The sequence below is a fragment of the Penicilliopsis zonata genome, assembly GCF_001890105.1.
Source record: "Penicilliopsis zonata CBS 506.65 unplaced genomic scaffold ASPZOscaffold_4, whole genome shotgun sequence".
Taxonomy (NCBI): domain Eukaryota; kingdom Fungi; phylum Ascomycota; class Eurotiomycetes; order Eurotiales; family Aspergillaceae; genus Penicilliopsis; species Penicilliopsis zonata.
In genome coordinates, this window is record NW_019208914.1 from 381463 (window position 1) to 407791 (window position 26329).

Consider the following 26329-nt stretch of genomic DNA (forward strand, 5'->3'; position numbering starts at 1 on the left):
AAACCACTGGAGAATGATGGTTGGCTCCAAATCCTGGGTGGTAACGAAGTTGAGGTCGGAATGGAGGTTACCGTCAGGGAGAGAGAAAATCCAAATTAGGAAGTCACGAGGCAGAAAAGGGAGCGCGACCTCACCGTCGTCTTGTCTAATCGTCCCTCTTACTCAACTCCAAACCACTCTTCCTCCAGACCGACAAACACTGAGATTCCTACGTGATACGTGCGTAATCCTGCTTGAGATGATGATTATATTCTTTAATGTTTCACTATTACATGGTCCCTAGTCGACATATGCCGTGATCTTGGGCAGCGGAGCTCTCCTGTTTCTCTTGCTGCCTGATTTTTCTCTGATGAATGGGCGATTCTGCCGCCATAAGAAGGTATGCGATCTAGCATCCTGTGTTGGACCTTGCCGAAGGGCCAATACCCAAGTGGTTGAAGGGTGAGACAATGCTAACCAGGGAGCCGTCAGTACAGACAATAACCATCCGGAGGAGAGACCAGTACCTCATTATGATCCCGAACATCATGATTATCACCAAACAATGTTCAACACATTGTTCCACATTCATGGCAGTTCTTCCCTGGAATTACCCATACCTCCCTGCCATGGGAATGACAGCTCGGGCAGCGCACACCAGGCATCTTGATGCATTCGGAGCACTCGATCAGAATAAATCTAGGGCCAACACTTGGAGTCCACGCCTTACCGGTAAAGCATTCACATTCACAACGCGCGGTAACCCAGCCCTGGTTTCGAACATGCGAGTCCTGTGAACCACACTGTGCGACGGGGTTGGGCGAGGGTCAAAGTTCAGGAACTCAGACATGGCGTTTCTTTGGACTGTCGAGGCTGAAGGGGAAAAAAGCTTGTTTCTTTGTTTCGATGACTTTAGTGTTGACCCAATTCCAGAAAGTCAGGGCGGGAGGCTGCTTTTATGCTCTTGGGCCCGCAACCCAAGAAAATAGACATAGCAATATCAACAAGCACCGCTACCCCGGTCGAGCTGTCAGAAGGGTCCAACCTGATTTGGTAGGTTCACCAGTGATCAATCCCATCTCTTTGCTTTTCTTATTTTTTTTTATCCTTTGCAGACTAGCAAACACGTCATGTCGAAAATGAAATTTAATGGCGTGCGCATGACCCAGCTGGTTCGGACTCGGTATGACAAGCGTCTGACAAACAAACAAGGTGGTTCCTAGCGGAGGAGTCTATGGCTTCCTCTCATTCGAGAGTTTGGGGCTAAGAAGTGTTCTAATGATAGTGCTCCTTTACAAACTTTCGGACGACGCTGCTCCACATTGACTGTCTGGATACCTGGGAGGCTCGAACTGAAACGGATCTTTCTTTATCGATATGCCGAGATCCAGGCCCCTTACAAGCTCCTTACCTTCCATGGATTTCTTCTTTCCTACCGAATTAGATAGGAGTCCTTCTACCCGTTGAGATACCACCCACCCATCGATGCTTATGATCATTTGATACGTGTAAGAATCATCCCCAACTACGTTACACCATCTGCTGGATATCAGTTATTTTGATTTCTGCTAGCGCCATATCTTCAATTCTTTTTCTTTGTCGCTTACGGAATCGATGCATGTAGCGAAATAAAAATTCGATGTCGCCTCATCAAATCATCCTCGATCTTTAGAACCGTCATGGGCTGGGATCGGATTGAAAGTCGTTGCTTCCGAGAGGCGTAATGCACTTGCAACGCTGCGCAAGTGCCTGCAAGTGTCAAACAGCCTGATTGTTAATGATCAATGGTTCCGTACAGCAGCCAAATTTCTACCCTGTCAATAGAAAAGGCATCTATCTCACCCTAAGGATATGTCGATCTACGGAGTAAGCGATGCTGGGAAATCGATCATGTCGATCCGCTGTCACCCACCACTCCTAGAGGATACCCACTGGGTTTGTCGTTCCTTGGCTGCATGGGAAAAGGGCTAATACGCCAGGGATTCCTCGGAATTTGGACTAGGACCGGGTACTCCGTACGCCACGCTTCATTTTCCTACGAGAAGAATCACAAGGTCGCGCTCGAAGGGCCATTTAATCAACGCTTTCACCCAGACAAAGGGGAAGAATCCCCAAGTCACCAAATATCTCTAAGACACTAACCATTCGCCAATACGCCGGTACTTGTCCGGTTTATGGAACCAAACGCACCCCATATAGTTAGTTACCTAGTTATACGCGTCTCACCATGGACCGCCTCCCCTAAGTTACACGTTCTTTTCTCCCGATAATTAAACTGCCTGAACGCTTCTTTCCTGCGCTAGTACATGCTTTATCGGAACTTGAAGTCTCGCCCCCTTTGATTTAGACGAAAAATGGCATTGTCCACTCATCGTTCCGCGATGGCTTTCCTGGCTCCCCCGTGGGGCCCGCAAAAATTGACAGGTTCGCCAAAATACACTGCGATGCGGGGAGTTGATCTGTGATGATCGGTGTGACAAGACGGGGCCTCAATTTCCTAGTCTAAGTCCAGCATTACTATTATCCGATATGTCCGATTGACTTGTTGCTATTTTCACCTTGCCATCCATTCGCACTTTGCCCCGTTGCCTGGCCTGATATTCTCCCTCGGGATCAAGCAGACTCTAGGTCACGCAGTACATCCGCAATGCATTTCCGGAGGTATGTTGAGAAGGTGCAGGTGACGAAGATCGCCACAATCCGGAGACATACCAATCACCTAATGATATCTGCGCGGCAGTTGGATGTGTTCAAGTGGAAGCATTGTTTTTTTTTTTTTTCATTAGTTCCTTGGTCTGTGTACTATCGACGGATGCATATTGGTTGCCAAATCTCCGGCTAGGTTGCAGGATCATAACTAACCATTTTCCTGGATGCAGTGACTGCTCTGGTCTCCACCGCGCGTGCTCCACCTGCAGCGCTCGTCAGTTTCGGGATCCCCGATCGATCATGGAATAGAGTACATGATGGGGACCACATCGCGAGATCTCTGGGTTGGAATGGAGAACGTCTCCAATTCCAAGTGGTGCGCTGGAGAAGGTTCAAAGCAAAGGATGATCACCAGGCACAGCATGCTATTGTTGTCTAGGGCCAGCCAGCCATCCTCCCCTTAATCGCGACTGACTATAACTATCATATCTCATGATAACAAGTACAGAGTACGGGGTACTACATATGCTGTGCTATACTACTAGCTACTGAGCCTGAGGCTTACTAGTGGTCATGTACGGAGTAAATCCTGTCACTGATGGGTACTAGTTACAGTATGTTTTCAGGATCTAGTTGGTTGGTTGGTGCCTGTCTTTTCGCTAAAATTTGACAGAATGAGAATCACCACGCCACGTCCCCCCTATGACCTTGACTAAACAGAGTATAAAACTTCATTATTGGGCATCTTTCGATATAGCCACCCCCGTTTTACGGAACTTGCGATTCACGGGCTGTCTCTGGCCGAAGGATTCTGATCATGAATTGATGCCAACATCTTTCCAATGTGTCAAGAGAATTTCGACCAGTTCTCACTCTCGGACGACTTGATCTCTCATTAGTGGTGGGAATGGGACGACGACTATTCAGCATTATTATTGGTCTAGATCAAGGATGCGGGATCTGTCAATGCAAAGTGATGTAGATCGTCTAGTGGATTGACAGATGAGCCAATCACCCCGCATGATCACTATATATTTATGTTTGGGGGTCATGCGCGAGGGCCAAGGTACTCCATTGAGTCCATTCCCTGTGCGATGATGAGGTGCAGAGACTCTATCAACAATTTTGCACCGAAAAGCTGTCGTACAAGATGACACTATTCCTCACGACAGGGTCTTCTCAATTCGGACCAACAACACGCCGTCAGTTTGGACGCCTTGCGCATCCCAGAGATGAACGAGCCGATACCCCTGTTGTAGGCAATCTAATCTAATACACGCCCAGGCGGCGAGCGCATCTCTTCCAATCTCGTCGTCTTTAATTTTGAACCTATGGCGCCACACCGTGTGTTAGCAATCTGCAACTAGCAGGGATGACGGTGGGGAACCAGGTGGAAGAAAACGTTTTGGCCCGAATCACACCGGACCAAGAACAGCTGCACGTCAACAGCACGAGCCAGGCGCGAAAAAAGAAAAGAGAAAAGAGAAAGGAAAAGAAAAAGAAAAGAAAAGAAAGGGGAAGGAGATAAACGAGCAGAGATTGCGAACCTGACGAAACTCAAGGCATCTACAATACCAGCTACGGAAGGGAATTGCAGCTTGGCGGCACCGAAATCAGGATCGGTGCCGGTGGCACTTTTGGTGGTACGTTTCCAAGTGGTGTTGTCCGAATCCGAGAGCTCGTCCCGATTTGCGGCGGCGATGGCGGCAATGTCTGTGTCGTCTGGTTGCTCAACATGCAGCTGGCAGCTCACGTACGGATGAAATCGATTCCCATTGGACTCGCCAGGAGGAAGAGGGATCTTCTGGGCGGCAAATATCTCGATCGAAAGATCGAGGGTCTGTCGCTTGATGGGGAGGGCATTCAGGTCACTAGGAGACAAGTCCGAACTGCGGTAGCCGGGGGGCTTCAGCACCCATCCTTGCTTGCGGGGAAACATGCCCTGGTTGAGCATCATGCCTTTGTCGACGTTTTGCCAATTCAACGCCGCCATTTGGACACCCCGTCTCCAGCAGAAGGACGGATCGAGGTTAGACGATGTGATCCGCATGCCTGACGGGAATACTCGCATCCAGAAGCTGCGGTTGTGCTCGAAAAGAGCCTCGCCGTGGTTCTCATGGGCATCCTTTGTTGCGCTCTCCGAGAGAGAAAAGACATGTGTGGGGAGCTTGGCCTCTAGCAAACACACATAATCAGTAGGCTATCAGGTCCACCCAGAGGGGGTAAAAGCAAATAAGGAATAGATATATGATCCGGGTGCAACATACCTGGCTGGGCAAAATGGCGGAAGTGGTAACCTTTGGTATAGACTGCCAATTTACTCAATGCTTGCAGTACTTTTGAGGGTTTGGCTGTTGGAGGAGCTTCAGATCCAATGGGTGTGCCTCCGGGAATTGGTTCCTTTGTCTTTGGCTCCCCCTTATTGGGTTCTTGGGGCTCCCCCGCCGCCGCGCTTACGGCCTGTTCGCCAATCGACGCCGGCACCGACTTGACCTTGAGCAAGATCTTGCGCTTCAGCTCGCCCAATGATGGCAGCCGGGTGCTGTTCTCCAGCTCCGGTGTGACCTCAACCAACAAGCCTTGCCAGACGTCTTTGATGATCTCCACCATGGTCTCCTGCTGCTCCAGGCATGCATGTATCTCCAGGCTCACGATGATTGGCAGATCGCTAGCAACGAAGGCGCTGTCCCGAATGGCACAGCAGACGTCGCGGAAGGAAGTACTTTTCGTGAGGGTGTGTCCATGTAAGACCCGAGGCTCTGCACGCGCCGGGATTTGGGGGTCTGCGTCCGAGGTGTGGGCGACAGCGGCCGCGGCGCCACGGCTGCTGGGGCTATTTGAAGAAGGCCTTTCACGAGACCCTGTCTGATGATGCATCAAACCTTCCAGCTTTGACGAAAGCCGTGCAAGTGTTTTGGCAGCCAATTCCTTCTCCCCGTGGAAGCTCTTTCTATCCCCTGGGCTCAAATCAGCACTACTACTCGACTCGTAGTCACCATCCCAAACATCGATCTCAACACATCTCCCACCATTGAGAAGGACCTATGAGAAGAACGGAGTCAGCCGTCGTGCCTCGCCGGGGTTTGGCAGCTTGCCTTTGTCACGGAATCGATTTTTGCATGTGTGGGTGGGGAATCTCTCCCTGACGCCGCATTCAATATATGCACCGTTTTTTACGCGGCCATGCAGTACAATTCACCGTGACAAATCCTGTGCGCATGATAGACGAGCAGATCAGGGAGGCCCTCCGTTTGCAGCGAGATGAAAGACTAATGGTCACATAGTATACAGGGATAGAAGGGGGGCCGTCCTACATGTGTATACGCGCTGGCGGCGGCCTCGCTGTAGAGTTGGTTCCCAGTCAAGTACGTGTTATGGCTCGAAGAGACATAGTAGTCGGTGATGGGAGCAGAGAGGTCCTGTTCCTTTACTGGCGCCAATGCATCCGATGCTGAGCTGGCCATGTATGCGGAGAATGCAGACAAAGAAGCAAAGGAGCTAGCGAGTTCACTGCCCTGCCCGCACCTGTCTGCCGCCGCGGAAGGAGGGCCATGCTGGGCCGTCGAGGCCTCCGAGCTCAAAGACTTGTAGATCCGAGCCAAATGTGACGAGATTGACGGCGAGAAGGACGGCGACGAGTGATCCTCGCTCGGCTTTCTCTCGTTGACCATGATGCTGACGGGAATTCTCCGGGTCCAAGAGGGGGGGTTTGCATGCAAAAAAACGGCCCGTTCCTTTTTCCCAGACTGCTTCTTCCCTTTTTCTTTTTTGTCAACGACTTCAAAACCTGCCCAGCGGCTTGGACTGTTTCCCTATTCAGTGTTCACTGTCCAACTTGCTGCGTGTTCGTCACCGAGATCCCGACGGGGGGGGGAATTGCCTCGAGCAGACGCAGCAATGGAGGACGCTCCTCCGGAATACCCTGTTGGGAGATCAAAAAGGCCAAGTGTCAAATGAGACAGAACAAAGACGCGAGCAGGGGGGGGGAGGGGGGGGAGGGGGGGGGGGGGGAGAGAGAGAGACCTTCTCAGGTGTGTGACAGAAAAGAAGGCAACGAGAGACGGTCAGCGAGCGTCGTGTGTTGGTGTCTGTTGTCGACTTGCAGATCCACTCGCGCCTGGGCCAACGACTGACAGTCCGACACGGGGTTGGTACGACCGTGACCTATCAGATAGATATTCCTGCCGCATCTCTGTTCTCTTTTTTATTTCCCCTTTATTCCCGACGCTTGGCTGGTTGTTTTCTGCCTTGACGCAAAGACTCGTCTGCTCAGCTGCGGGCGAGGTGGAGAAGAGGGGAGGGGGAGGAACGCATTGTTGCTGTGAATGAAGAGGGACTGCAAAAGGTATTGACCGTTATAGAGACCTGAGGCATCATTAGTGATGTATCAGATTCAGTATTGCGAGAGGGCGAGATGCAGAAAACAAGTACGGAGTAGATTTGATTTCCAGCTGGCTGCTGAGTTGAGCTAACTAGGAGTTGGTTTACTCCTATTCATTCATTCTGATATTGACTGAAGATATTCAATTCGAGGCACTCGGTTTTTTTAAAATAGAAAACTCCCAGTCAATTCGAACTACGGTGATGTGTCTAAACTATAGCTGAGTGGAATGGTTAGGGGAAACCGTCTATCCTATATCGATAGCGGTTCATCATCTACAGTGTATCCCATTAGGATTCATCTTGATGTCCTCTGTACAACTAAATCGTCGTCTTCATCGCCTCCTTGTCATATCGCTGCATCTTGATAGAATCTTCGAGAGATGTATTAGGCCTCGAACTGGTCGTGCAAACGCGGTTCTTCAGTATTGGATAGATACAGTGAAATCTTGTCAGTCAAATAGGTAGTAGTATTGGTATATTCATATGATACATGGGGGAGGCAGAAAAAGGGGAGGAGCAAAAGGCTGCGCTGGAAAAAACGAAAACGAGTTTACAGCCCGCGCAGGAAGTTGTCCTCACGGATACTCTTCCGTCTCGCCGCCCGTGCGCCCTTAGTGATCTCGGCGCGCTTCTCGAGGCTCTGGAACGCCTGTGCGACAGGCGAGGCCGTCCGGTCGGGAATGATGTCTGTCGCGTAGTGATGGACGGGGATCGGGGGGGGGAGGTCGGATTTCATTGCCTCAAGTTTGCGCTCGTATCGTTTGCGTTGTTTTTTGTTCAGTGCTGTTCATTAGCAACAATGTACAAATATATATATATATATTCAATATTTATAAATTCTTACTGTTCGGATCGATTTCCCCCTCTGTAAGCTTCGCTTTCTTAGAAGCATCATCGAGCAATTCCCACAACCACTCCGGGTACTCGCTATCCTCCAGGGCTAGGACGTCAGGCTTGTTTTTGAAATAATTGAGTCCGTTCAGCTTCGTCCCTGCCGGACAGATGCTCACGGGACGCTCCACGGCTGCTGGGACTTCCTCCGCGGGGATACCGGAGGCGCTGACTCCCTCGGGCGTGCTGCTGGGCGGTTGCTGCGAGGCTCCAGGCGTGGCAATCGCCGAGGGGATCGTGATGCCGCCCACGACGGGCTGGCGGGGGGTCGGCGGCGCGCTATAGCTTCGCAGTTGCAGGCGAGATGAAGCCCTGACTGCTGGCTGCAGCCGGGAGAGAATGCTTGTTCGACACCGATTGCAGATCATGGTGTGATATTCTTTTGATTGAAAGAGATTATACAGGGGATGAGAGGGAATCCAATTCCAGCTGGCGGACAGCACTTGCCGAACTGTCGGAGGTGAAGCTGCAGTTTTGAACCTGCGGGATGAATTTGTTGCGGCCGGAAATGTCACGTGATTGGTGCGTAGCTGAGTCAGCGTGTTTGTACATTTGCATAATTGCTTTGCGCAATCTCTCTATAATAATATTTCTATTGATTATTTATAATTGCTGGTAACTAAAAAGCCAGGGTCTTGCCCTCCTTGGAGCTCTGCTGGGCCAGCTCAATCACACGAATGACACGGCTGGCCTCGGCGCCGCTGGCCGGCAGGTCTCCATGGCCGGCGAGAGCACGGGCAAGCTTGCGGTAATATTCTGTCCAGGTGGGAGGTTCGACGGTGGGAAACCGTTCCTTGACAGGGGTTCCGTCTTTGATGGTGGTGAGGACGCCTATACTGTTAGAAAAGAATCACTGGAAGACACGAGTAGAAAAAGACATACCGTATCTGTCGCTAGGCTCGCTGCCGAATCCGTGATCTGTGGCTTTCATGCCGGCCTTGAGCTGTTCTTCCTGGATATCAAGGTGGAACTGGAAGATTAGTCTTTCTGCATAGTTGTTGGGGTTGTTGGGGTTGTTGTTTGACATACCTTTTTGTAGCTCCCGTCCTCGCCACGCACCCAGAAACGCAGCTGTTCCTCTTCCGGGCTGACAACGGCCGCTTTGGCCGTCACCAACAGGCCCGAGGTGTAATGCAGCAGGACGGTGAACGAGTCCTCGTATCCGCCCGTGTCTCCCTGTCGCTGCGTTCCGATGAACCCGGTCACCCGGTCGGGGGCGCCGAACAGGTGAACCGCCTGGTCGAGCACATGCGAGCCAAGGTCGTAGATAGCACCCCCGCCGGGCATCACCTGTGTCTTCCATGAGGTTCCTGTCGGCACGGCGGGTCTGTGACGGTCGAAATGGGTTTCGTACTCGACGACACGGCCCAGGGCGCCGCTCGTGACAAGCTTCGAGACGGTGACGAAGTCGGCGTCGAAACGGCGGTCTAAAAAAGAAAAAGAAATTAATTAGACGGGCACAGTAGGTATGTGAAGGTGTCTTACTCTGGTAAACGGCCAGCAGTTTGTTCTGGGCCTGAGCCAGGGCGACGAGCTCGTTTGCTTCCGCTTCGGTAGGAACGAAGGGTTTCTCACAGACAACTAACTAGTTAGCATCAAGATGAATTGTGGTCATACGTCTCAAGCAAGTGATTACCATTCTTCTTCGCCTCCAAAGCGAGCTTTACCAGGTAAAAATGCGAGTCCGGCGCGGTGGTGATGATCACCACGTCCACGGCCGGATCACGCACCATCTCCTCGGCACTGCGGTAGACCTTGATTCCCGGATGATCCTTCTCGGGATCGTCATCTGGTCTGGGCGTGCGCTGGACGACGGCATACAGCTTCAGGTCAGACACCTGCTGGATGAAGGGGATATGGAAGACTTTGGCACTGAAGCCGTAGCCGACAACGCCGACGTTGAACGATTTGGTCATTTTTCTTCGTATATACACGACTCAAACTCTGTACAGAAATAGATTGGATAGATGAAATTGAAAGACAATCGACGAGACCCAAGGGCAATCTTATAACAAGCTGAGGGTGCGGGGGAAGGTCCTGGCGAGACGACGGCGGGGCAGAACCAGCTGGTTGAGTGGAGACTGACGACTGTTTGTGCAAAAGAAGGTATCAGTTATTACGGATTCGCGATTCCGACGCAGCGAGTGACTTCGATGGCATCCTAGTCGGCATTCGCTCGGATTAGCGTTGATCAAAGCCAATAATAAAAAGTGCTGGGTCCAGGATAACTCACGTCTTCTCCCTCCGGCTGGACCAGCTCGCTCCGGTAAATGAGATTCGGGTTGCCGACGACTTCAAAGGCCGGGGCCGAGTCCTTGCCCATATACGAGGCCAAGACGCGGTCGGAGAAGCCGGTGGTGTTGAAATTCTTGCCCCCCTGCTGCAGCTGCAGCTTCTGCTGTGCGGCCTGCCGTTTCTGCTCGACCGAGCTGCGCACGTACTCCAGGTACGGCGGGTTTCCCGGGCGGACGACGTTGTCGGCGGCAAGCACCGAGCCCGGAGACACCATGCCGTACTGCTCGCACAGCTGGAGATCGGAGGTGTAGGCGGGTTTATAGTGGTCGAGGAACATGAGCTCGACGTGGCGGACGGTCTGGCTGGAGTACAGCCTGTGCAGGGAGAGGTCGCTGCGTCCGACGCAGATGCGGACGAGGTCACGCAGCCCGGCCAGCTCGACGAGCATGTTGGATATGGCGGCAAACTCTGGGTTCAACTCGAGACTGAAGTAGCGGGTGCCGCCGTTGCGTCGTACGGCGTCGCCGAACAGGATGGCCGAGTAGCCGACGTAGCCGCCCAGCTCGAGCATGGTCTGCGGGCGCAGCTCGGCGATGAGGTCGGTGACGATGCGGCCCTTGGGACGCCCGACGTTCATGAAGTGGTATTGATACTCCTCGCCGAACCGCTCGATCAGATCCAGCACTTTGCGTGGGTGGCCGCGGATCGCGTCTAGGTCGGGCTGGCTGTACACGTAGTGGAGGAGTTTCAGCTCGCGGCCTGGTTCGCGCTGCTTCATTAATTCCAAGATCAATCCTCAATCCTACACTGGCTTACCGAGCGTTCTGACCGGGCTACCGAGTACTGTTCAATGCCAATCAGTAGAGCACGTAGAGAGACTAGGCACAGGACATACTGAACGAATCCCGCGAGGGACTGCCGCTCGTAGGATCGACAAACGAGACATGGTGAGACTAGTTATAGATTATTATAGATTAATCTAGCTTGAATGGATGGAATGATGATTGATGGATTGATGGAATAAACTCAATAACCTCAACGCCGTGTTCTGTTTATCAATCGCAGCTCGGCGATCACATGCCGATCGGGCAGTCTACGCCGAAAATCATGTAGTACAAAGTACGAAGTATACGGAGTATGTCTATGAGTAATTATGAAGCTATTAGCTATAGCTATAAAATAGAAGTATAATTAATAGTTAGAAGCCAGAAATGCTGGTTTTCTGGTAGTTAATGTTTACTGGTAAGAGGATAAGGCTTATATCGCCAAGTGTCTATGGAGTAATATCTTGCAGGTAATATGGAATAGTTATTAATAGCAGCAAGGCAAGGAATAAAAAGCTACTCTTTCTAGGCCAGTTATCTTTATCTTATTGAAGATCGAAGAGATTGGGCATAATAGCTTATAGCCCAATTGTTACCGTACAGCCTTATAGAGGTAATAACTGCCGAGCGCATATATTTACTATTGGAGAATTTGCACTTGTATTATTATCTTAATTATAAATGACAATTGTTTCTTCGATCGAGAACTATTTAAATACCTAGTATTTATATAGAATATATAGATTAGCTACATGGTAGACAAGCAGTCTCGTAGTCCATCCATATCCATACTACATCTATAGCTTTATAGAATAAAACACAACGTATACTATTCTTAGAATCTTCACTGTGTAGTACAGCTGAGATATACTTTAGTATCTATCATACGATCTTTCAATTCAAATAATGAAAAGTTCAAGTTTCAGGAATGTACAACTGGCTATGACGTGGTCAGCGTTGCACCAGCCCCTCGTCTTTTCTATCGCCAACAAATTCCTACTTCTCCCGATTCTGTGCTATTTGCGTGGTTTTTTCCTTCTCGAGATATGAAAGACTGAGGAATGTCATGAGAGAAGAAAATACTTACTATCATTTACCAAGTTTCTAGTCTCTATAAACCGTTCATGGCGATCCCGCAACAGACGAGGATGGCCTCAGGCACACAACCCCTCACGCACTTTCTAAGAGTCGCCGTCGCTTTTGCCCTCCTTCCCATCGACACATTCATCCTCGTCGTTTCCTACACCCTCAGCCATCTCACGACACTCGAGCAGCATCCGACCGACCAGCGCGATACCCAGGTCTACTCCAAGACCGTGCTGGTGACGGGGATCGACACCCCCCAGGGCCTTGCTGTCTCGCGAGCATGCCACCGCCAGGGCCACCGCGTGGTGGGCGTCGACGTCGACGACCGCGATACTGTCTACAACCCGCTGCTGTGTGTGCGGTCGGGCGGGAGCCTGTCATGCTCGGTGGCGGCCTTCTACCGCATCCCGCGGACGCTGTACGTCTCAAGCCTGCTGGATATTGTGCACCGCGAGAAGGCGGATCTCTGGATCCCCTGCTCGGAGCGGGTGACGGTTCTGGAAGATGCGGTGGCGAAACAGGTCCTCGAGAGTCGAACGACGTGCAAGGCTGTCCATCTGGACGCCGAGTTGACGGACCGACTGGCAAACGCCGAGTCGCTGGCGCAGTTCCTCGTTGACAAGGACCTGCCCGTCGTCGAGAGACATCGCGTGCAGTCTCGCGACTCGATCCATAAGATCCTGCACCGCTCACCAACAAAGGCGTACCGGATTCGAAAGCTCGCTCCGGTTTTAGAAAGCAGCTCCAGTACCAGCAGCAACAGGAGAGACATCCTCCTACCGAAACGAACCCTCAGCCAGACCTACTCGGAGGTCAGCGAGATCCAGATCTCCAAGGACGCCCCGTGGGTACTGCAGCAGCAGACTCGGCTCGGCGAGTTCTGGGCCGACACCCTACTGGTCCGCGGGCACGTCGAGGCCATCAAGGTGCGGCCGGGGAGAAAGACGACGGAAGACATGAGCTGGGGCGCGTCGCGGCTGGACGAATCGCTCGCATCAGCCATCTACCGGGTTGTCGAGGCGTTTGCGTCCAAGGGCGGCACGCGGATGACGGGCCATCTGTCCCTGCAGCTGATGGTGGACGAGGAATTCGAAGCCAACTCCGTCCGGCACTCGGTGCACATCGCCGGCTGCACGCAGGGCGCGGGCGCAGTCACCAGCTTGCTGAGGGATCCGTCCTGCGCCCTGGCGGGCGGGTACCTCGCCCTACTCCAATTGAAAGAAAAAAGCAGCGTCCGTTCGGAAGAAAGGGCTGGTCCCGCCCGGATTATATCGCTGACTCCACGCGCCGCCCAGCAGGGTCTTCTCGCCCGAACCAGGGTCACTCTGAGCCAAAGGGTTCCCGGGGCATCCGGGTTATTCACACTGGGAGACGCCCTCGCCGACGAGACCACTCTCTTTCTCTTCTGGGAGCACCCGCTCTTCCTTGCCGGCGACCCCATGCCGTGGTGGTGGGATGTTCATGTCTCTCGCCCGGCACAGGAGGTTTGGAACATGTGTAGAAGAAGTGTTAAATAGATAGACAATCCTCATCGGTGTACGATTCCAAGTCTGGGTAGTTCATTGCCGAGCTTATAGTCAGTATCTGCCTAGAACAATACCTTTTTGAATACGGCGAAAAGGCTTTGATCCGTTATAATCCGATGGTCTGAAAGAGTCTTCTGTAGGGAGGCCTTGTCTAGCCATTCAGGATGCTTTTCTTCTTTTCCATTGGAGCCGGCTGCCTATCGAAGCAAGGAGTCAAAATCTAGGGAACATTTTGACACTGTAGATTGAAAATTATCCTCATACCCATACTTATAATCTTCCTACATATTCTTAGACCGGAGTGACACGGCTGATGACGACGAGTGGAGGCGCAGTGGACAGCCCTCGTTCTTCTTGCTGACGAGAGAAAGGCTTTGCCTTCGTTGTCAACAGCAACCTCTTCTCTCATCTACTCATCACACACACAGATCCCCAGTCATCGAGTTATTATTCCTACTTTCACTCCTGTATTTTCTGGCTTCGATAGTCGACAAGTCAAGCCCGCCGAGTTCTTTCGCTCCACCTCGTTGCTATCGAGACCCGCTCGCTCGTGTAAACAATTGCGTTGCCTCAGCCCGGTTTCATCCTCCATCCAACGATTCACCCACGCGGAAATAGACACGAATCTTCCTTATCACGCGCGTGAGGGGACTACTGCGCGGACATCTGAGAGGATATAAGAAGTTCCCTGCGTTGCCAATCACCGGTTGTGGTGTCGCAGAGTTGGGAGGAGATTAGGCACCCTTTTTCAGCCCACCGCGACCGACCCTTTGCAGGACTCTCTCGACTTGGTCACAATGAGACGACCGTTCAACGGCGCTGCGAACCCAGCGCGGATAAAGAACACAATCCATGGGTTCCAGGGGTTCATCATCTTCCTGGCGTGGGCGCTAACCATCGCCGTCTTCACGAAAGGCGACGGCATGGACGGGCGGTCGCTTTGGTACTGGGCGCTGGTAAGTTCCTTTACCAGGTACTCTTGGGCAATATTATCTCATGGCATGCTAATTTCTGTCTTTCTTGTTTTCTCAGTGCTGGGTTACCGTCCCCGCCCTGATCTACCTCGTCGCTGTTCCCATGTGGCCGCGCGCCCGGCGCTTCGGCAACGTCTACGCGTTCGCCACGATCGACTGCCTCTTCACGATCTTCTGGTTCAGCGCCTGGGTGGCCGTGGCGGACTATGTCGCTGAGGGTAAATCCAAGGGGAAAACGGACAGTAAAAGTGGCTGCGATGCCTGGTCCTACGGGAGTGCCAGCAAGTGCGAGATCAGCACGGCGACCGTCATTCTGGGCGTGGTTATTTTGTAAGGCTGGAGATCTTGTTCGCTTTCGAACTTTTTTTTTTTCTTTGCTAATTCTCAAGCCTTCTCTTCATTGCGACCTCCTGGCTGTCCTTCCGCAACGTCTTCCACTTCCGCCGCACCGGCACCCTCCCTGATATGGGCAACGATCCGACCTTCGCCGCCCAGACACAGGATGCCTTCTCCTCCAATCCGCACGAATTCGAGGACGACGAAGATGAGTTCCGCTCCGGCCGCGCCGAGATGGGCGTCCCTCCCTCGCGCGGCGACCGCGACGAAGACTACGCCCTTCTGCAGCACAGTGAGATCGACGACCTGGGCGGCCGCTCAGCCCTGCAGGGCGCCTACGATCCCACCGCCCCAGCCCCGGGGGGTGTCCTCCACGACTATAACACGGGCTACGGCGGCGCTCACGGCCAGCACTACGCCCCGCCGTCCGAGTACGAGCCTACAAGTGAATACGGGCGTTAGTAACGAGGCTGTGCCCAAGGCTGCCGAGCGGCTATGTCCTTGGCTGTATGATTTATTGAGCAAGCATGTATCTGTATTACATACAGCGGTGTTGGGCGCATATTTTTTTTTTTTTTCTTTCTTCTTTTTTTTTTGTTCTGTTTGATATTGTTTTCTCCTTTTTACTTGGAATGCATGTTTCATTTTGTCAAGGTATAGTATAGATCCGAATACCCAGTGAATGATGTTGTGTATTCTTCCGAAATTGACTACCCTCTTTCTACCGATTAAAAATCCAACTCCAGTTTCTCTTAATGTGTTCTCCGAGCAGCTTGCTCACACCAGTCCCAGAATCTCCCAGAATATCCCAACCCACCCTCTTCCACCGGCGTGAGGGCCTGGATGAGGTCTTTCCGCGCGCAGTCTTTATCCTCCCGGATCCTCCCCCAGGGAATGATATACGCGCCATTCTTCTCCACGGTGATCTCGGGCGATAGCCCGGCGTACAGAGCGGTATATGCCCCGAGTTTCACCTCGTACAGGACCCGATTGAGCAGACACATGAGCAGCGCAGACGTCCCGTCGAACACTTTCGTCTTCAGGTTCCCCGGGTTGATGACCACGCTGATGATATCGTGCGGGTGTCGTCTCGCGAACTCGGCGCCGAGCATCCAGTTCCCAAACTTTGAGACGGCGTAATTGCGGACTCGACTCTGGGTGCCCTCGTCCAACGCGTCGAAGTCGATTCCGTGCGCCGGCGTGCCGCTCTCTGCTAGGACGCTGCTCGTCCAGATGACGCGAGAAGGAACAGCAGAAGCAGATGGAGAGAAAGGTTCGCTCCCAGCTTGCAACTGGGGCACCAGTAGCTGTGTGAACAGCTGCGCTGCGACGCAGTTGATCCCTACCATCGCCTCGAGGTTCTGGGCTGTTCTCGCCCCGACGGCGACGCGGTTGCCGCCCATCCCGGCATTGTTCCAGAGGACATCGAGCCGGGATTCCCGTTCTGCGAAAATGGATGCTGCCCTTCGGACGGACTCGAGATCGTTCAGGTCCAGAGGGAGGAAGTAGATTGTTCCGGTTTCGGTCGATGAAGATGACGAAATAATGTCCTCTATGGCTTTTTCGGCTCGTTCCTTCAAAATCAGCATCCACAAACAACTAACTATATTGAAGTCTTTCATCAAAGACATACCCTCGATCTAGATGCCATGTAGATACTCGCGCCGGTAGAATACAGTATCTTGCATAATTCAAAGCCAATGCCGCCGTTTCCCCCCGTCACGATGAAGACTCGGTCTTTCTGCGAGGAAAGATGGTTCTCGGTAAATGAGGGTGCAGGGGGGAACCACTGAGTGAGGAGGTTGTGGAGGGCCATGATACTATTAAGTTCAAGTGCAAGGATGGATTTATAAGTATCAACTTACAATTAGATGGAATTAATTTAAAAGGCTATCGTCAGCTTTAGCCCCCAAGTCAGCTGTCAGCCTCCCTGTCCGCACTGTCAGCTAGTCTATTCTCTATATTTACTGAAGATAAACCATTCATTCTTCAAAATTTTGATATCTAGTACCCTTTTCAATATTCTCTACAAGCGGAATTCTGATGCTATCGTCTGATAATCAGCGATACTAGACTGAATGCATAGGAGTTATATCTACAGATAGAGAAGTGAATGTCCTCAAATGACAGCCTACTTTAAATTTAGTCTCGACTTATTGTTCAGCAAGAAGGCATACAAGGCAGGTAACTACAGACTACCAACTTTCTGCCCTCCGTCCGGCAGGGGAACGCGGAACAGGGCATAAGGCTTCTGGCGCTCAGATCGCCAGAGCTGATTCTCGGTGAAGTAGACATAGCCTGTGGTGGCAGACGAGCTACTGTCGTTGCTCGGCAGGCTGACGACGCTCAGGGTATCGGTCCAGCCGATACGCGGGTCGCGCACAAAGGTCGACACGGTCAGGTTATCCGGGAAGAAGATATTAATGGCGTTGGCCTCGAAACTGCCGAGGTAGATGTATCCGTTCGAGTCGACCTCGTAGCCGTCGCTGACCCCTTTCTGTACCAAGCGGTTGACTGCCGCCAGGGACCGCATCTGCGCGTTGGTCGAAGAGCTGTCGAGCAGCCGGGCGGTGGGCACCGAGTAGATGTACCGCCCGCTCACCACGCCAAAGTACAGCGTCTCCCCGTCGGCCGAGACGGTGATTCCGTCGCTGCCCGTCGCCTGGTTCTGGATTGTGTCCCCCCAGATGGTCACCTCGAAGTTCACATCGGCTTTGGCCCATAGCAGATCATCCAGGTGTCGCCAGGATTCACCCGTGCCCAGGTCCACCACTACGATGCCATTGCGGCCCACGAAGCTTGAGTCGGTCAGATACGCGACCCCTTCTCCGGACTCGGTGATGGTGGTGCGCAGATCAAAGCGTACATCATTCAAATACTGCAAAGGTCAGCGTGAAAATAAGGGTATCACAGTTTAGGTCACCGGTTGTTTCATACCGAGTCCGGATACGCCACATCCAGCGGGAATGTAATGGTCTGGAACACTTCGTTGGTGGTGAGATTGACGCCGACGATCTTAGGACCACCATGGGTGGCTAACAGTAGGTTGCCATCAGGAGTCTGCGCGCGGCCCGTATCCAGAATCCACAGTCGGTCCTTAGCATCGATATACACGCTTTGCACGCTGATCAGGTAATCCGCATAGTTGACCGAGGTCTTGATCTGTCAGAAGGAAGCTTTAATCTATAACTACTACCACGCAGACTGACCGGAGGAGTGGTAGAATAGTTGAACGGTCCTCCAGGAGGAGAATTGATCTCGGTAGTCGGATACGGCGTCTCGGCGGTGCGGTTGATCAGCTCGGCGACCTGGTATTTGGTGTTGTTCGCATCCAGCCCGAGAGGGTAGCAGGCGAACATGCGGCCGGTGGACGAAACAGCAACACCTGGCCTATCAGCTAAATGTGCAGAATAGCTAATCAACCCTCAAGAAAACTATGTGACTACCTGTCGGCCACTCGTCATAGAACTCATGAACGAGCTCCAGCGGCGGCCCAGAGACGCCAGGATCCCGCGCAATGGCGCTGACCTGGCCGGCGATGGCGACCTGCAGCAGTACCTGATTAAAGCGCATTTTCACAGGGAATTGAAGCAACTCAAGCACTTCTGAAGCTCATGTACAACGGCTCTGCAGAAACATGATGTTTAAATAGTTCCCCGACGATCTGCAAGGGTAGCTGTGGAGAAAGTGCGGAGTATGGATGGTGTATTTCTCAGAGTAGTTTAACCTCCGCCAGATAATTATTAATCATGAAGATGAGCAAAATATCTTTTGCATCGGCTCACCACCGGCTCGTATTCTTTGGTCTACATCGGATGGTGCGGAATAGGTCGGTACTATTCTGCTCCGGCGTTGCTCATTCCTTGAGGTCAACAGCATCAGGTTGCCGGACCGTTGGCTGTTCCTGCATTAGTTACCACCATCTGGAAACTTCAACCTGCTGCTTTATGAAAGTGACGAAGATACTCGATCAAAAGTCATCTCTAATGAGTTGCTAAATCAATTCGTGGTTTCGTCTTCTTCCAGTCAATGAGTTCTAGCAGCCACTGTGAAGAACTTACTCGAAACCCGAGCAGTGCTGTCTCTACCAGTGTTGCCTTCGTCTCCTGACATTAATATGAAGATCGAAGCACAATTAAAGGAACAGAACGACTCCACCCCTGTGCGTTCCCTGTTTGCCAGCGCCGGTCCTGTCTTCGGACTCCCCGGTGGTTCTCGCTCAGTGGAGGGAATCCACCAGTAGGGTAGGTCAGCCCATCTAGAATGATGCATACAGGTCAGTCTTGCCTTATTTCCAGGGTTAAGAGCGCTACCGATTAGTTGCTACTTACCTTGCGAAGAAGATGATTGTCCTGAGATGAGACGAGGAGGTCCTGCAAGAAGGAGAAGGAAAGCACCTTCCTTGTGCGGAGTACTGCCTGCCAGGTCCGCCTCTAGGGTCAGCTGATCAAAGAAGATATCACATATAGAAAGGAGAAGGGGAGAAGAAGAGAGAAAAGGAGAGAAAAAGAGAGAAAAAGAGAGAAAAAGAGAGAAAAAGAGAGAAAAAGAGAGAAAAAGAGTTGTGTACATACTTGGGTTCCTAGGTAGCCAGTTGAAGCTCTTTCGGATGTGCACCTTATATATATTCTCCTGGTTGGTTCTTGTAGAGAAGCACCAGTCTAAACTGTGTATAGCACAGATATTTATATCATGATACTACCACCGACTAATATGTCGAGATACCACCAGGATATCTAGACAGCTTTAATATAGCTTCAAACCAGGTCAGGCTCTCTCAACCTGTCTGTTTCTCAGACAGTGACCCATGAGTTGTTCTATAGATATCGATAATCGCCTCTTTCTGCCACCGCCTTCCTTTCTAGCGCACCTCTTCTGGACAGCTGGTGTTGACCTTGTTGTTGCGAGACACTTTTGAACAAAGAGTAATTACCATGTAAGTAGAGAAGCCCCTATCGATTGAGCTGGCTCTGACGAACAAGAAGTGAGAATTGCTTCGAACGGACCGTCTGCCACGAAGGAACCATGGCGACAGAAGCCGACCTCTTCAACCAGTACCCCCTGCACCTCGACCCGGCGACGAAAGCGATCTCTCTCGCCAGTTCAGCCGGGTACACCGCGGTACAGATCGAAAATGTCAACAAGGAACTCACAGCGCTGAACCAACTGCACCGCTCGCTGCTCGCGCTCGACCCGCCCAACACCCCCCCGCCTCCCCTGCCGGTGAACCCCAAGCGCAGCGCCCAGATCTCCAAGCTCCGCGACACCGCCAACGCAGCCTACCGCAAGGGCACGCACGTCGAAGCAGTGAAGCTGTACACCTACGCGATCGATATGGCGCTCGGCCGCCCCGGCTGGGAACCCGTGGGCCTCGCCCGCGACGAGCTGTCCGCCCTCTACGCCAACCGGGCCCAGGCGTACATGGCGCAACAGGCGTGGCCGGAGGGATTGATCGACGCGCGGGCCAGCGTCGACTGTAAACCGGTGGGGAATGTCAAGGCCTGGTTCCGTGCTGGGAAATGTCTCGCGGAGATGAGCCGCTGGGAGGAGGCCAAAAATATGCTGGACAAGGGGCTAGAGATCGAGGGCAAGGCCAGCGAGGGGGGGAAGGAGTTGCTGGGATTACTGGGTGAAGTGCAGGAGAGGTTGAAGCAGTAAATTGGACGCTTGGATCTTTGATAGTATGGAGTACGGCGTTTATATCATTGCATCAATGAGTTTCACATCACACAGTCTTCTTCTACGTAATCCAAAGGTTAAAAACAGTAATTTAGTGGTAGATAGCAAACAACTAAGTGAATGATGTTTTTGTTGTGTTGAAAAAAAGAAAGCCGAACGCGGGGGTCGAACCCGCAGCCTTGAGATCGCAAGATATAAGAGTCTCACGCTCTACCGATTGAGCTAGCCCGGCTGTTGTTGAAGAGACCAAGAAATAGTGCTATATAACCTAAAAGTAAAATATAAACCTAGAATATATTCAAATAAATACGTCGTGTCTACTCATAAAAAAAGGCTCGCTCGTGTACCGTACAAAATAACAAATTAAACCAACACACTCGACCCATCGTTCTTCTTACATGCGCACACATCCTTCCCTGCCGCCACCTGCGACGGCGTTCGCGCATAGCTAGGCGGCACGTCGAGAACAGGGTTGCGCTTGAAGAAATGGCGCGGCCGCAGCAGGACGGTCATCGGCTCCGCGGGCATGATCGGGTAATCTTCCGGCGCGGGGAAATGGGTGAGACCAAAGGTGTGCCAGAGGACGATGTCGGTGTTGTCGATGGAACAGGTCTCGCCGGCCTGTTCGATCCATTGCGGGATTCCCACGGACGGTTCGCCGGAGGTTTGGGGGACGTGGCGGCCTGCGGGATGGATTTGGTCGTCGGAATCTAGAACAATTAGCTTGCTTATCACAGAATAATCGATTTGATAGAAAAGAATGGGTTATACATTTGGTAACGTGAACGGCGTGCCTGGCAAACCCTGCACGTTTCCAGACAAGAGAGCCTTCCTTGGGAAGGAGAGGGGGCACCTCCCGACTGACAAGCTTGTAGCTGACGGGCCTCTTGCTGTACTCGTTGAGTTTGTTGGTGTTGGCGATATCCCATGTGCGGCTCGTGCTGCCGTCATAGTCGGACATGGCCTGGCGCGGGGTGGTGAACTTGGTCTTCTTCGCGTAGAAGGCGTTGCCGTAGGGGTTCTCGGGGCTACCGACGGCACCCTCGCCGCGCACGGCGTCGACCTGGAACACGGTGTTGTTGGGCCCGTCGACGTTGGCGTCGATGCGCATGCAGAACAGGTGCTGGTGGTTGTGGGCGTTGACGCCCGGGTAGACCTCGGTGCCCCAGCCGTGGGTATCCTCGCCGGGATTCATGGCGTAGGTGTTGAGAATGCCGGTCAGCTTGATGTCAAGCTGGATGGTGCCGTCCTGGTGGAAGATCCAGTAGACGCAGTACTCATAGTTGGCTGCGGTGAAGATGTGGGAGATGATCAGCTTGCGGCCACGGGTGACGATGACCGACTCGTCGCGGAAATCGGTGTGCTTGAAGAGGATGCCGGCGTCTTCCTCGTGAATGCAGATCGCGTTCTTGACCACCGTGCTGGCGCCCGCCCGGTTGACAAACGCCGCGTCCATGTAGTGGATGGCTCCCTTGCAGTCGCAGCCCAGCGACAGGCTGTTGGTCATGTACCCGCCGCCGTACTCGCCCAGATCAAAGGCGTGCTTGCGCTGGTGCGGGTGCTCCGGGTTGCCGTAGGGAACCACCATCTCTGCCAGGGAGAGCCGGTAGAAGACGGGGCGCACGACGCCCTTGTCGTTGAAGGTGATGTTGTTCAGGACGATTCCCTCGCGGTAGTTGAACCCCACGTGGATGCCCCAGTTCTGCCAGTCGATGGTCCGGCCATTGATGTTGAACGAAACTCCGTCGGGCTGCGTGATGTGGATGGGCTTGATGTCGGTACGGAAGCCGCCTTCCGCCTCCACCGAGGCCGGATGGTAATTGTTCGGCGGCGCGCGGCTGATCGGCCGACGGACATTGGGGATGTCGATGTGAATGATCTGCTTGGTCTCGGCGTTGAAAATCGGACAGAAGTCGAGGGGGTAGGTATACTGCGAGTCATCGACATGGGGGCGGTAGTACATCAACGCCTGCTGCAGACGGACACCACTTCCGAATCGCTCATCATATCCAATTGTCCATGCTATAGAGTTTAGTCCGGAAGAAGAAAAGAAGAGAAGGAAGAAGAACTTACGGTCACAGTACACCTTGTGCATCTCCTCCTTCGGAATACCAAGAATACCACACTGCTCGATAACTTTAGGATCCTTGCGGACCACATGTTCCACCTCCTGCAGATCCTCCATGGTGATCAACGGCTGCACGTTCGGCGTATGCTTCCACTCCACGATCTTCTGGGCCTTCAAATCCACCACCCCGTCGTACACCTTCCCCCCGGGTGCGATGGCGACGACATCTGCCGCCCGGAGTGGCCGCGGCGCACGCTCCGGGTCCGCCAACCACGCCATCATCTCCTCCTTTCGGGGCTCCCACAGCGTCACGGCGTTGAAGTTGAGCGGGCCATGTTCTTTGCGGACGATGGAGACCGCGGTGTCGATCTCGGTGGTGGTAAGAGGGTCGAACGGGTGGGGGGCCGGCGAGGTGCCGCCCACCTGGAAGGCCAATTGCTTCAGACGATCGGTCATTCTTCGTGAATAGCTGTAGTCTTCTTGGTCTTTGTGTCTGTCTTGTTAACCTCTTCCTTATCTTATCAACAGATGGAGATAGATAGAGGGAGATGTTCCAACCTACCAGATGACTGTTGAGAACGATTCTGGAACAGATCTCGCAAGTTTCCGCAGGTAACAAGATGAACTCACGTCGAAACACACAGAGCTCAGGATGAATCCCGTCAGTCAATGGATGAAGGCGAGGCATCATATAAATGCAGACTGCACGACACCTGCCAGGCGAGGCCCGATAAGCAGGCCGGATCGTGGACCCAGATTGGGACTAGCGCAACCCCTCCACAGCGGATTTCTTTGCCTAAAGAAAGAGAAACGAGGATTGTCGATACAATACAGCAGATAGAATGCGGAATCTCGATAGTGTTGAGTAGAAAGAATGCGATTGATAGTCTGGGGAACAGTTACTATGTAGTAATAGACATATGTCGGAAGAGATTGGAGGAATAAGCCAATTGTAGAGAGTTACTATCGTCTATGACTGATGTAAATGATTCTACGCAGCTATCTTATGTTTCAGACAACAGCAGAGATAGATTGATCCCGGAGGATGAGAAATGACACAAGAAATGAAGAAATGAAAAGGAACAAACACCGACTACCGTTGCACCACCCCCGCCGAGACATACTCGGCAGAAAGAAAAAAAAAAGAACTTTCCCAGACCAATGTAGCAACGAGCGCCTGTATGTACATGCTAGTCATCATCCTGTAAAATAGAGAGAGAGAGAGAGAGAGAAGGACTCGTTCAAGCCTTTCCGACTTGAAAGATGCCGCCCGGGGTCAGCGCACCGATGCCCATGACATGGCCCTGAGGCGTCTGGTTACCCGTGACGGCATGGGAGATGTTCGGGGTGCTCGGGGTACCTGCAGCGGAGGAGTAGATCGTGGCGCCGTTGAGGTTCGGGGTCTGCTGCAGGCCGGCGTGGTAGGCGGCGGCGGCGGCAGCGGCAGCAGCAGCGAGGGCCGGCATCTGGCCGTTGAGCCCCCAGATCTGACCGGAGTACTTGGACTGGTCGATGGAGCCGCCAAAAACGAGCTGGCGCATCTTCCAGTAGATCTCGCCGGTGACGAGGGAGTCGGAACCGGCTTGGTGGGCGATGCCGACGCGCTTGACACCCAGCTCGTCGGCGATGTCCTGCAGGCCCGATTTCTGGCCTAGATTGGTCAGGATCTGGGCGGCGGCGGGGGTCAAGGGGGAGCCGTTGACGGCCTGGTTGCGGCCGGCGTGCTTCATCAGGTACTTGATGTCGTAGAGCGAGGGGAAGAAGATGTTGAGCAGCTTGTGGAACTCCTCCTCGTTCTCCGGCAGCGGGGTGCAGAGCATGATCTTCATCAGGTAGCCAAAGTCGTAGCCCGAGTGGAAGGAGACCCAGTGGACCTCGTCGAGCAGGACCAGGCCGGAGCTGATGAGCAGGGCGCCAAACTCAAAGGGGTCGATGCCGTTCTTCTCGTGCATGGAGAAATCGATACCCGCCTTGGCCAGCATCGCCGTCGACTCCTGCGCGTACATGTCGTCCTCGAGCGAGAAGCGGAAGTTGAACTGCCACGTACACGGTGCGGGCACCAGCTGCGACCCGTACGGCTGCCCGCTGCCGTCCGCCGTGTTCGCCGGCGGCACCTCCCCCTCCACCGAGAACAGCGTGATGCCCAGCTGGATCATCTTGAGCAGATCCACGTTGCACCGCAGCGTCTGGTAGTGGTAGTCGGCCTTGTTTGTAAATGATCCGATCGGACGTGCCACAATGCCGGGGAACTCGGTATCCTACATCAGCACATCAGCATAAACCGGCAAATAAACCAGCAGAAAAAAAAGTATTACCCACCATACTGATGTACGGGTACTTTTCCACCAACTGCCGCAACACAGCCATCTCCTGCGCCAGGTTGTGCTTCCACACATCCCGGATCCGCGACTTGACAGCCGCGCTCTTGCCATCCAAAGTCAACCGCCCGTCCGGTCCCTGATGTAACTGCTGCTGCTGCTGCATCTGCGCACCCCGAGCAAACCCCATCTGCGCCGCATGGCTCGCCAGCCCGGTCCCATTGCCGTCGCCGCCCATCCCTCCCATCCCTCCCACTCCTACTGCGGCTCCCGACCCGCCCTGACTCCCGCCAAACCCAGCCACCGACATCCCGTTCGCCAACCCAGCACCCGCCAGCGTGAACGGATTGATGCTACTCGTCGGATTCCCCGCTGCGAACCCGGGATGCCCACCCAGCGAGGGAGGGGGGAGAGCCGTGTTGGCGGCGGACGGAGCGTGGGCCGGGTGATGGGCCTGCTGCTGTTGCGGCTGCTGCTGCTGCTGTTGGAGATGTGCCTGCTGCAAATGCGAGTAGGGGCCTGCCAGGCCGGACGGCCCGTATCTGCCAACAGGGGGTGGCATCTTGTCGTTCTTCCTGGCTTGCGTGCTTGGAGATGGTGGTTTTCTTTCGTTGGTTCCTTCCCAAGTCAGTCTCGCTGGGCATTTGGGAAAGGCGGCGGGTGGGCCGAAAGCGGGTTAGCGCGCCAAGGCCTGCTCTACAGCTTCACTTTGCAGTCTTGAGGAAGGCAAGACTACGACAGCCCGTCAGTTCGTCTGGAATTCCCTGCCACCATTGCCGTCTGCGAGTCTGTCGGTTGATCAAACATTCGATTTGTCTCTTGTTGCCTGTTTCTCTATTCTACAAAATGGCTCCCAACCCCACCGGCTTCTCCATCAGCGAGTTCAAGGCTGCGGCCTCGCGCTCGTCACCCTACGCCAAGCGAGACCCCTGGGCGAGACAGTGAGGATATAACCTGGATAATCTGGATGTACTTTAGTTGTATATACTGATGGGAATTTTTCTTTTTTTTCTAGTGAGGCGTGGCGATACAACGGTCCGTTCTCTCGGTGGAACCGGTTCAAGGGTCTCTTCCCTGGTCTGGGGATTGCGAGCGTTGCGTTTGCCGCCTATTGCACGTACGAGGCGTTGTTCATGAAGGACGACCATGCGCACCACGGTGATGGACACCACGAAGGGCACTAGAGAAGGAGATGAGAAGTGGGAGACTGAGAAGGCAAGATGCGAGGAATTCAAGGAAACAAAGGATTGTCCGCAATAGATCGGAGACTTGATAGAAGCAAGGCTTCCTGTACATAGATTGATCATGGTACTGTTGTACTCTACGTGTATAGCCAAAAGTAATCGTAGTTGATTGGAGAAGCAGCAGCAGCAGCAGCAGG

At 53.1% G+C, this 26329-nt stretch overlaps 13 protein-coding genes and 1 non-coding gene across 14 annotated transcripts; 4 read left to right on the forward strand and 10 right to left on the reverse strand.

Moving 5' to 3' along the window:
* Positions 1-227: 227 nt before the first annotated feature.
* ASPZODRAFT_130151 (hypothetical protein) lies at positions 228-1082 on the reverse strand. The gene is made up of 3 exons (XM_022722440.1): positions 710-1082; positions 507-644; positions 228-452 (listed from the first exon to the last, which is right to left on the reverse strand). Exons 1-2 carry the CDS (start codon positions 827-829, stop codon positions 549-551), a joined length of 216 nt encoding a protein of 71 aa, XP_022582716.1. The 5' UTR covers positions 830-1082; the 3' UTR covers positions 228-452; positions 507-548.
* A 2709-nt stretch (positions 1083-3791) lies between these two features.
* Positions 3792-6254, reverse strand: ASPZODRAFT_30286 (hypothetical protein; the record flags this gene model as incomplete). The annotated part of the gene is made up of 4 exons (XM_022728200.1): positions 3792-3957; positions 4176-4803; positions 4896-5670; positions 5943-6254. Coding segments are annotated over 4 exons (1881 nt in total), but the record flags the coding sequence as incomplete, so codon positions are not given.
* Positions 6255-7498: 1244 nt separating this feature from the next.
* On the reverse strand, positions 7499-8270 carry ASPZODRAFT_165122 (hypothetical protein; the record flags this gene model as incomplete). The annotated part of the gene is made up of 2 exons (XM_022726696.1): positions 7499-7794; positions 7856-8270. 2 exons carry the CDS (start codon positions 8268-8270, stop codon positions 7562-7564), a joined length of 648 nt encoding a protein of 215 aa, XP_022582718.1. The 3' UTR covers positions 7499-7561.
* Positions 8271-8521: 251 nt separating this feature from the next.
* ASPZODRAFT_61967 (hypothetical protein) lies at positions 8522-9818 on the reverse strand (the record flags this gene model as incomplete). The annotated part of the gene is made up of 5 exons (XM_022729032.1): positions 8522-8738; positions 8781-8872; positions 8932-9329; positions 9388-9483; positions 9539-9818. The coding sequence occupies 5 exons, from the start codon at positions 9816-9818 to the stop codon at positions 8522-8524; spliced, it is 1083 nt and encodes a 360-aa protein (XP_022582719.1).
* Positions 9819-10093: 275 nt separating this feature from the next.
* On the reverse strand, positions 10094-11083 carry ASPZODRAFT_140525 (hypothetical protein; the record flags this gene model as incomplete). The annotated part of the gene is made up of 3 exons (XM_022724673.1): positions 10094-10906; positions 10954-10980; positions 11033-11083. The coding sequence occupies 3 exons, from the start codon at positions 11081-11083 to the stop codon at positions 10094-10096; spliced, it is 891 nt and encodes a 296-aa protein (XP_022582720.1).
* A 1026-nt stretch (positions 11084-12109) lies between these two features.
* On the forward strand, positions 12110-13564 carry ASPZODRAFT_61974 (hypothetical protein; the record flags this gene model as incomplete). Its single annotated transcript, XM_022729034.1, has 1 exon — positions 12110-13564. The coding sequence occupies one exon, from the start codon at positions 12110-12112 to the stop codon at positions 13562-13564; it is 1455 nt and encodes a 484-aa protein (XP_022582721.1).
* Positions 13565-14370: 806 nt separating this feature from the next.
* On the forward strand, positions 14371-15345 carry ASPZODRAFT_150489 (hypothetical protein; the record flags this gene model as incomplete). Its single annotated transcript, XM_022725629.1, has 3 exons — positions 14371-14529; positions 14606-14877; positions 14937-15345. 3 exons carry the CDS (start codon positions 14371-14373, stop codon positions 15343-15345), a joined length of 840 nt encoding a protein of 279 aa, XP_022582722.1.
* On the reverse strand, positions 15159-16790 carry ASPZODRAFT_130163 (hypothetical protein). The gene is made up of 2 exons (XM_022722441.1): positions 16517-16790; positions 15159-16457 (listed from the first exon to the last, which is right to left on the reverse strand). Exons 1-2 carry the CDS (start codon positions 16697-16699, stop codon positions 15636-15638), a joined length of 1005 nt encoding a protein of 334 aa, XP_022582723.1. The 5' UTR covers positions 16700-16790; the 3' UTR covers positions 15159-15635.
* Positions 16791-17002: 212 nt separating this feature from the next.
* On the reverse strand, positions 17003-18456 carry ASPZODRAFT_14362 (hypothetical protein; the record flags this gene model as incomplete). The annotated part of the gene is made up of 5 exons (XM_022724928.1): positions 17003-17014; positions 17087-17761; positions 17821-18039; positions 18093-18268; positions 18330-18456. The coding sequence occupies 5 exons, from the start codon at positions 18454-18456 to the stop codon at positions 17003-17005; spliced, it is 1209 nt and encodes a 402-aa protein (XP_022582724.1).
* A 1254-nt stretch (positions 18457-19710) lies between these two features.
* ASPZODRAFT_1539819 (hypothetical protein) lies at positions 19711-20606 on the forward strand. The gene is made up of 3 exons (XM_022726040.1): positions 19711-20422; positions 20485-20528; positions 20585-20606. The coding sequence occupies exons 1-2, from the start codon at positions 19909-19911 to the stop codon at positions 20514-20516; spliced, it is 546 nt and encodes a 181-aa protein (XP_022582725.1). The 5' UTR covers positions 19711-19908; the 3' UTR covers positions 20517-20528; positions 20585-20606.
* Positions 20607-20712: 106 nt separating this feature from the next.
* On the reverse strand, positions 20713-20794 carry ASPZODRAFT_t64. The gene has a single exon. It is a non-coding gene; the product is annotated as a tRNA-Lys (tRNA).
* A 131-nt stretch (positions 20795-20925) lies between these two features.
* Positions 20926-23086, reverse strand: ASPZODRAFT_61856 (hypothetical protein; the record flags this gene model as incomplete). Its single annotated transcript, XM_022729018.1, has 3 exons — positions 20926-21272; positions 21334-22584; positions 22636-23086. The coding sequence occupies 3 exons, from the start codon at positions 23084-23086 to the stop codon at positions 20926-20928; spliced, it is 2049 nt and encodes a 682-aa protein (XP_022582726.1).
* Positions 23087-23743: 657 nt separating this feature from the next.
* ASPZODRAFT_130170 (hypothetical protein) lies at positions 23744-25739 on the reverse strand. The gene is made up of 2 exons (XM_022722442.1): positions 24950-25739; positions 23744-24888 (listed from the first exon to the last, which is right to left on the reverse strand). Exons 1-2 carry the CDS (start codon positions 25508-25510, stop codon positions 23872-23874), a joined length of 1578 nt encoding a protein of 525 aa, XP_022582727.1. The 5' UTR covers positions 25511-25739; the 3' UTR covers positions 23744-23871.
* ASPZODRAFT_130171 (hypothetical protein) lies at positions 25724-26257 on the forward strand. Its single transcript, XM_022722443.1, has 2 exons — positions 25724-25889; positions 25964-26257. Exons 1-2 carry the CDS (start codon positions 25795-25797, stop codon positions 26130-26132), a joined length of 264 nt encoding a protein of 87 aa, XP_022582728.1. The 5' UTR covers positions 25724-25794; the 3' UTR covers positions 26133-26257.
* The last annotated feature ends 72 nt before the right edge of the window (positions 26258-26329 follow it).

Excerpts from the sequence above, each read along its gene's own strand:
- ASPZODRAFT_130170 (XM_022722442.1), bottom strand. The coding sequence starts at position 25,510 with ATGCCACCCCCTGTTGGCAGATACGGGCCGTCCGGCCTGGCAGGCCCC. Across the intron at positions 24,889-24,949 it reads AGTACCCGTACATCAGTATG|GATACCGAGTTCCCCGGCAT; the intron begins GTGGGTAATACT and ends GTGCTGATGTAG.
- ASPZODRAFT_130163 (XM_022722441.1), bottom strand. The coding sequence starts at position 16,699 with ATGGCCCTCCACAACCTCCTCACTCAGTGGTTCCCCCCTGCACCCTCA. Across the intron at positions 16,458-16,516 it reads ACATGGCATCTAGATCGAGG|GAACGAGCCGAAAAAGCCAT; the intron begins GTATGTCTTTGA and ends CTGATTTTGAAG.
- ASPZODRAFT_1539819 (XM_022726040.1), top strand. The coding sequence starts at position 19,909 with ATGGCGACAGAAGCCGACCTCTTCAACCAGTACCCCCTGCACCTCGAC. Across the intron at positions 20,423-20,484 it reads ATGTCTCGCGGAGATGAGCC|GGGGGGAAGGAGTTGCTGGG; the intron begins GCTGGGAGGAGG and ends AAGGCCAGCGAG.
- ASPZODRAFT_130151 (XM_022722440.1), bottom strand. The coding sequence starts at position 829 with ATGTCTGAGTTCCTGAACTTTGACCCTCGCCCAACCCCGTCGCACAGT. Across the intron at positions 645-709 it reads TGAATGTGAATGCTTTACCG|ATGCCTGGTGTGCGCTGCCC; the intron begins GTAAGGCGTGGA and ends GAATGCATCAAG.
- ASPZODRAFT_130171 (XM_022722443.1), top strand. The coding sequence starts at position 25,795 with ATGGCTCCCAACCCCACCGGCTTCTCCATCAGCGAGTTCAAGGCTGCG. Across the intron at positions 25,890-25,963 it reads CGAGACCCCTGGGCGAGACA|TGAGGCGTGGCGATACAACG; the intron begins GTGAGGATATAA and ends TTTTTTTTCTAG.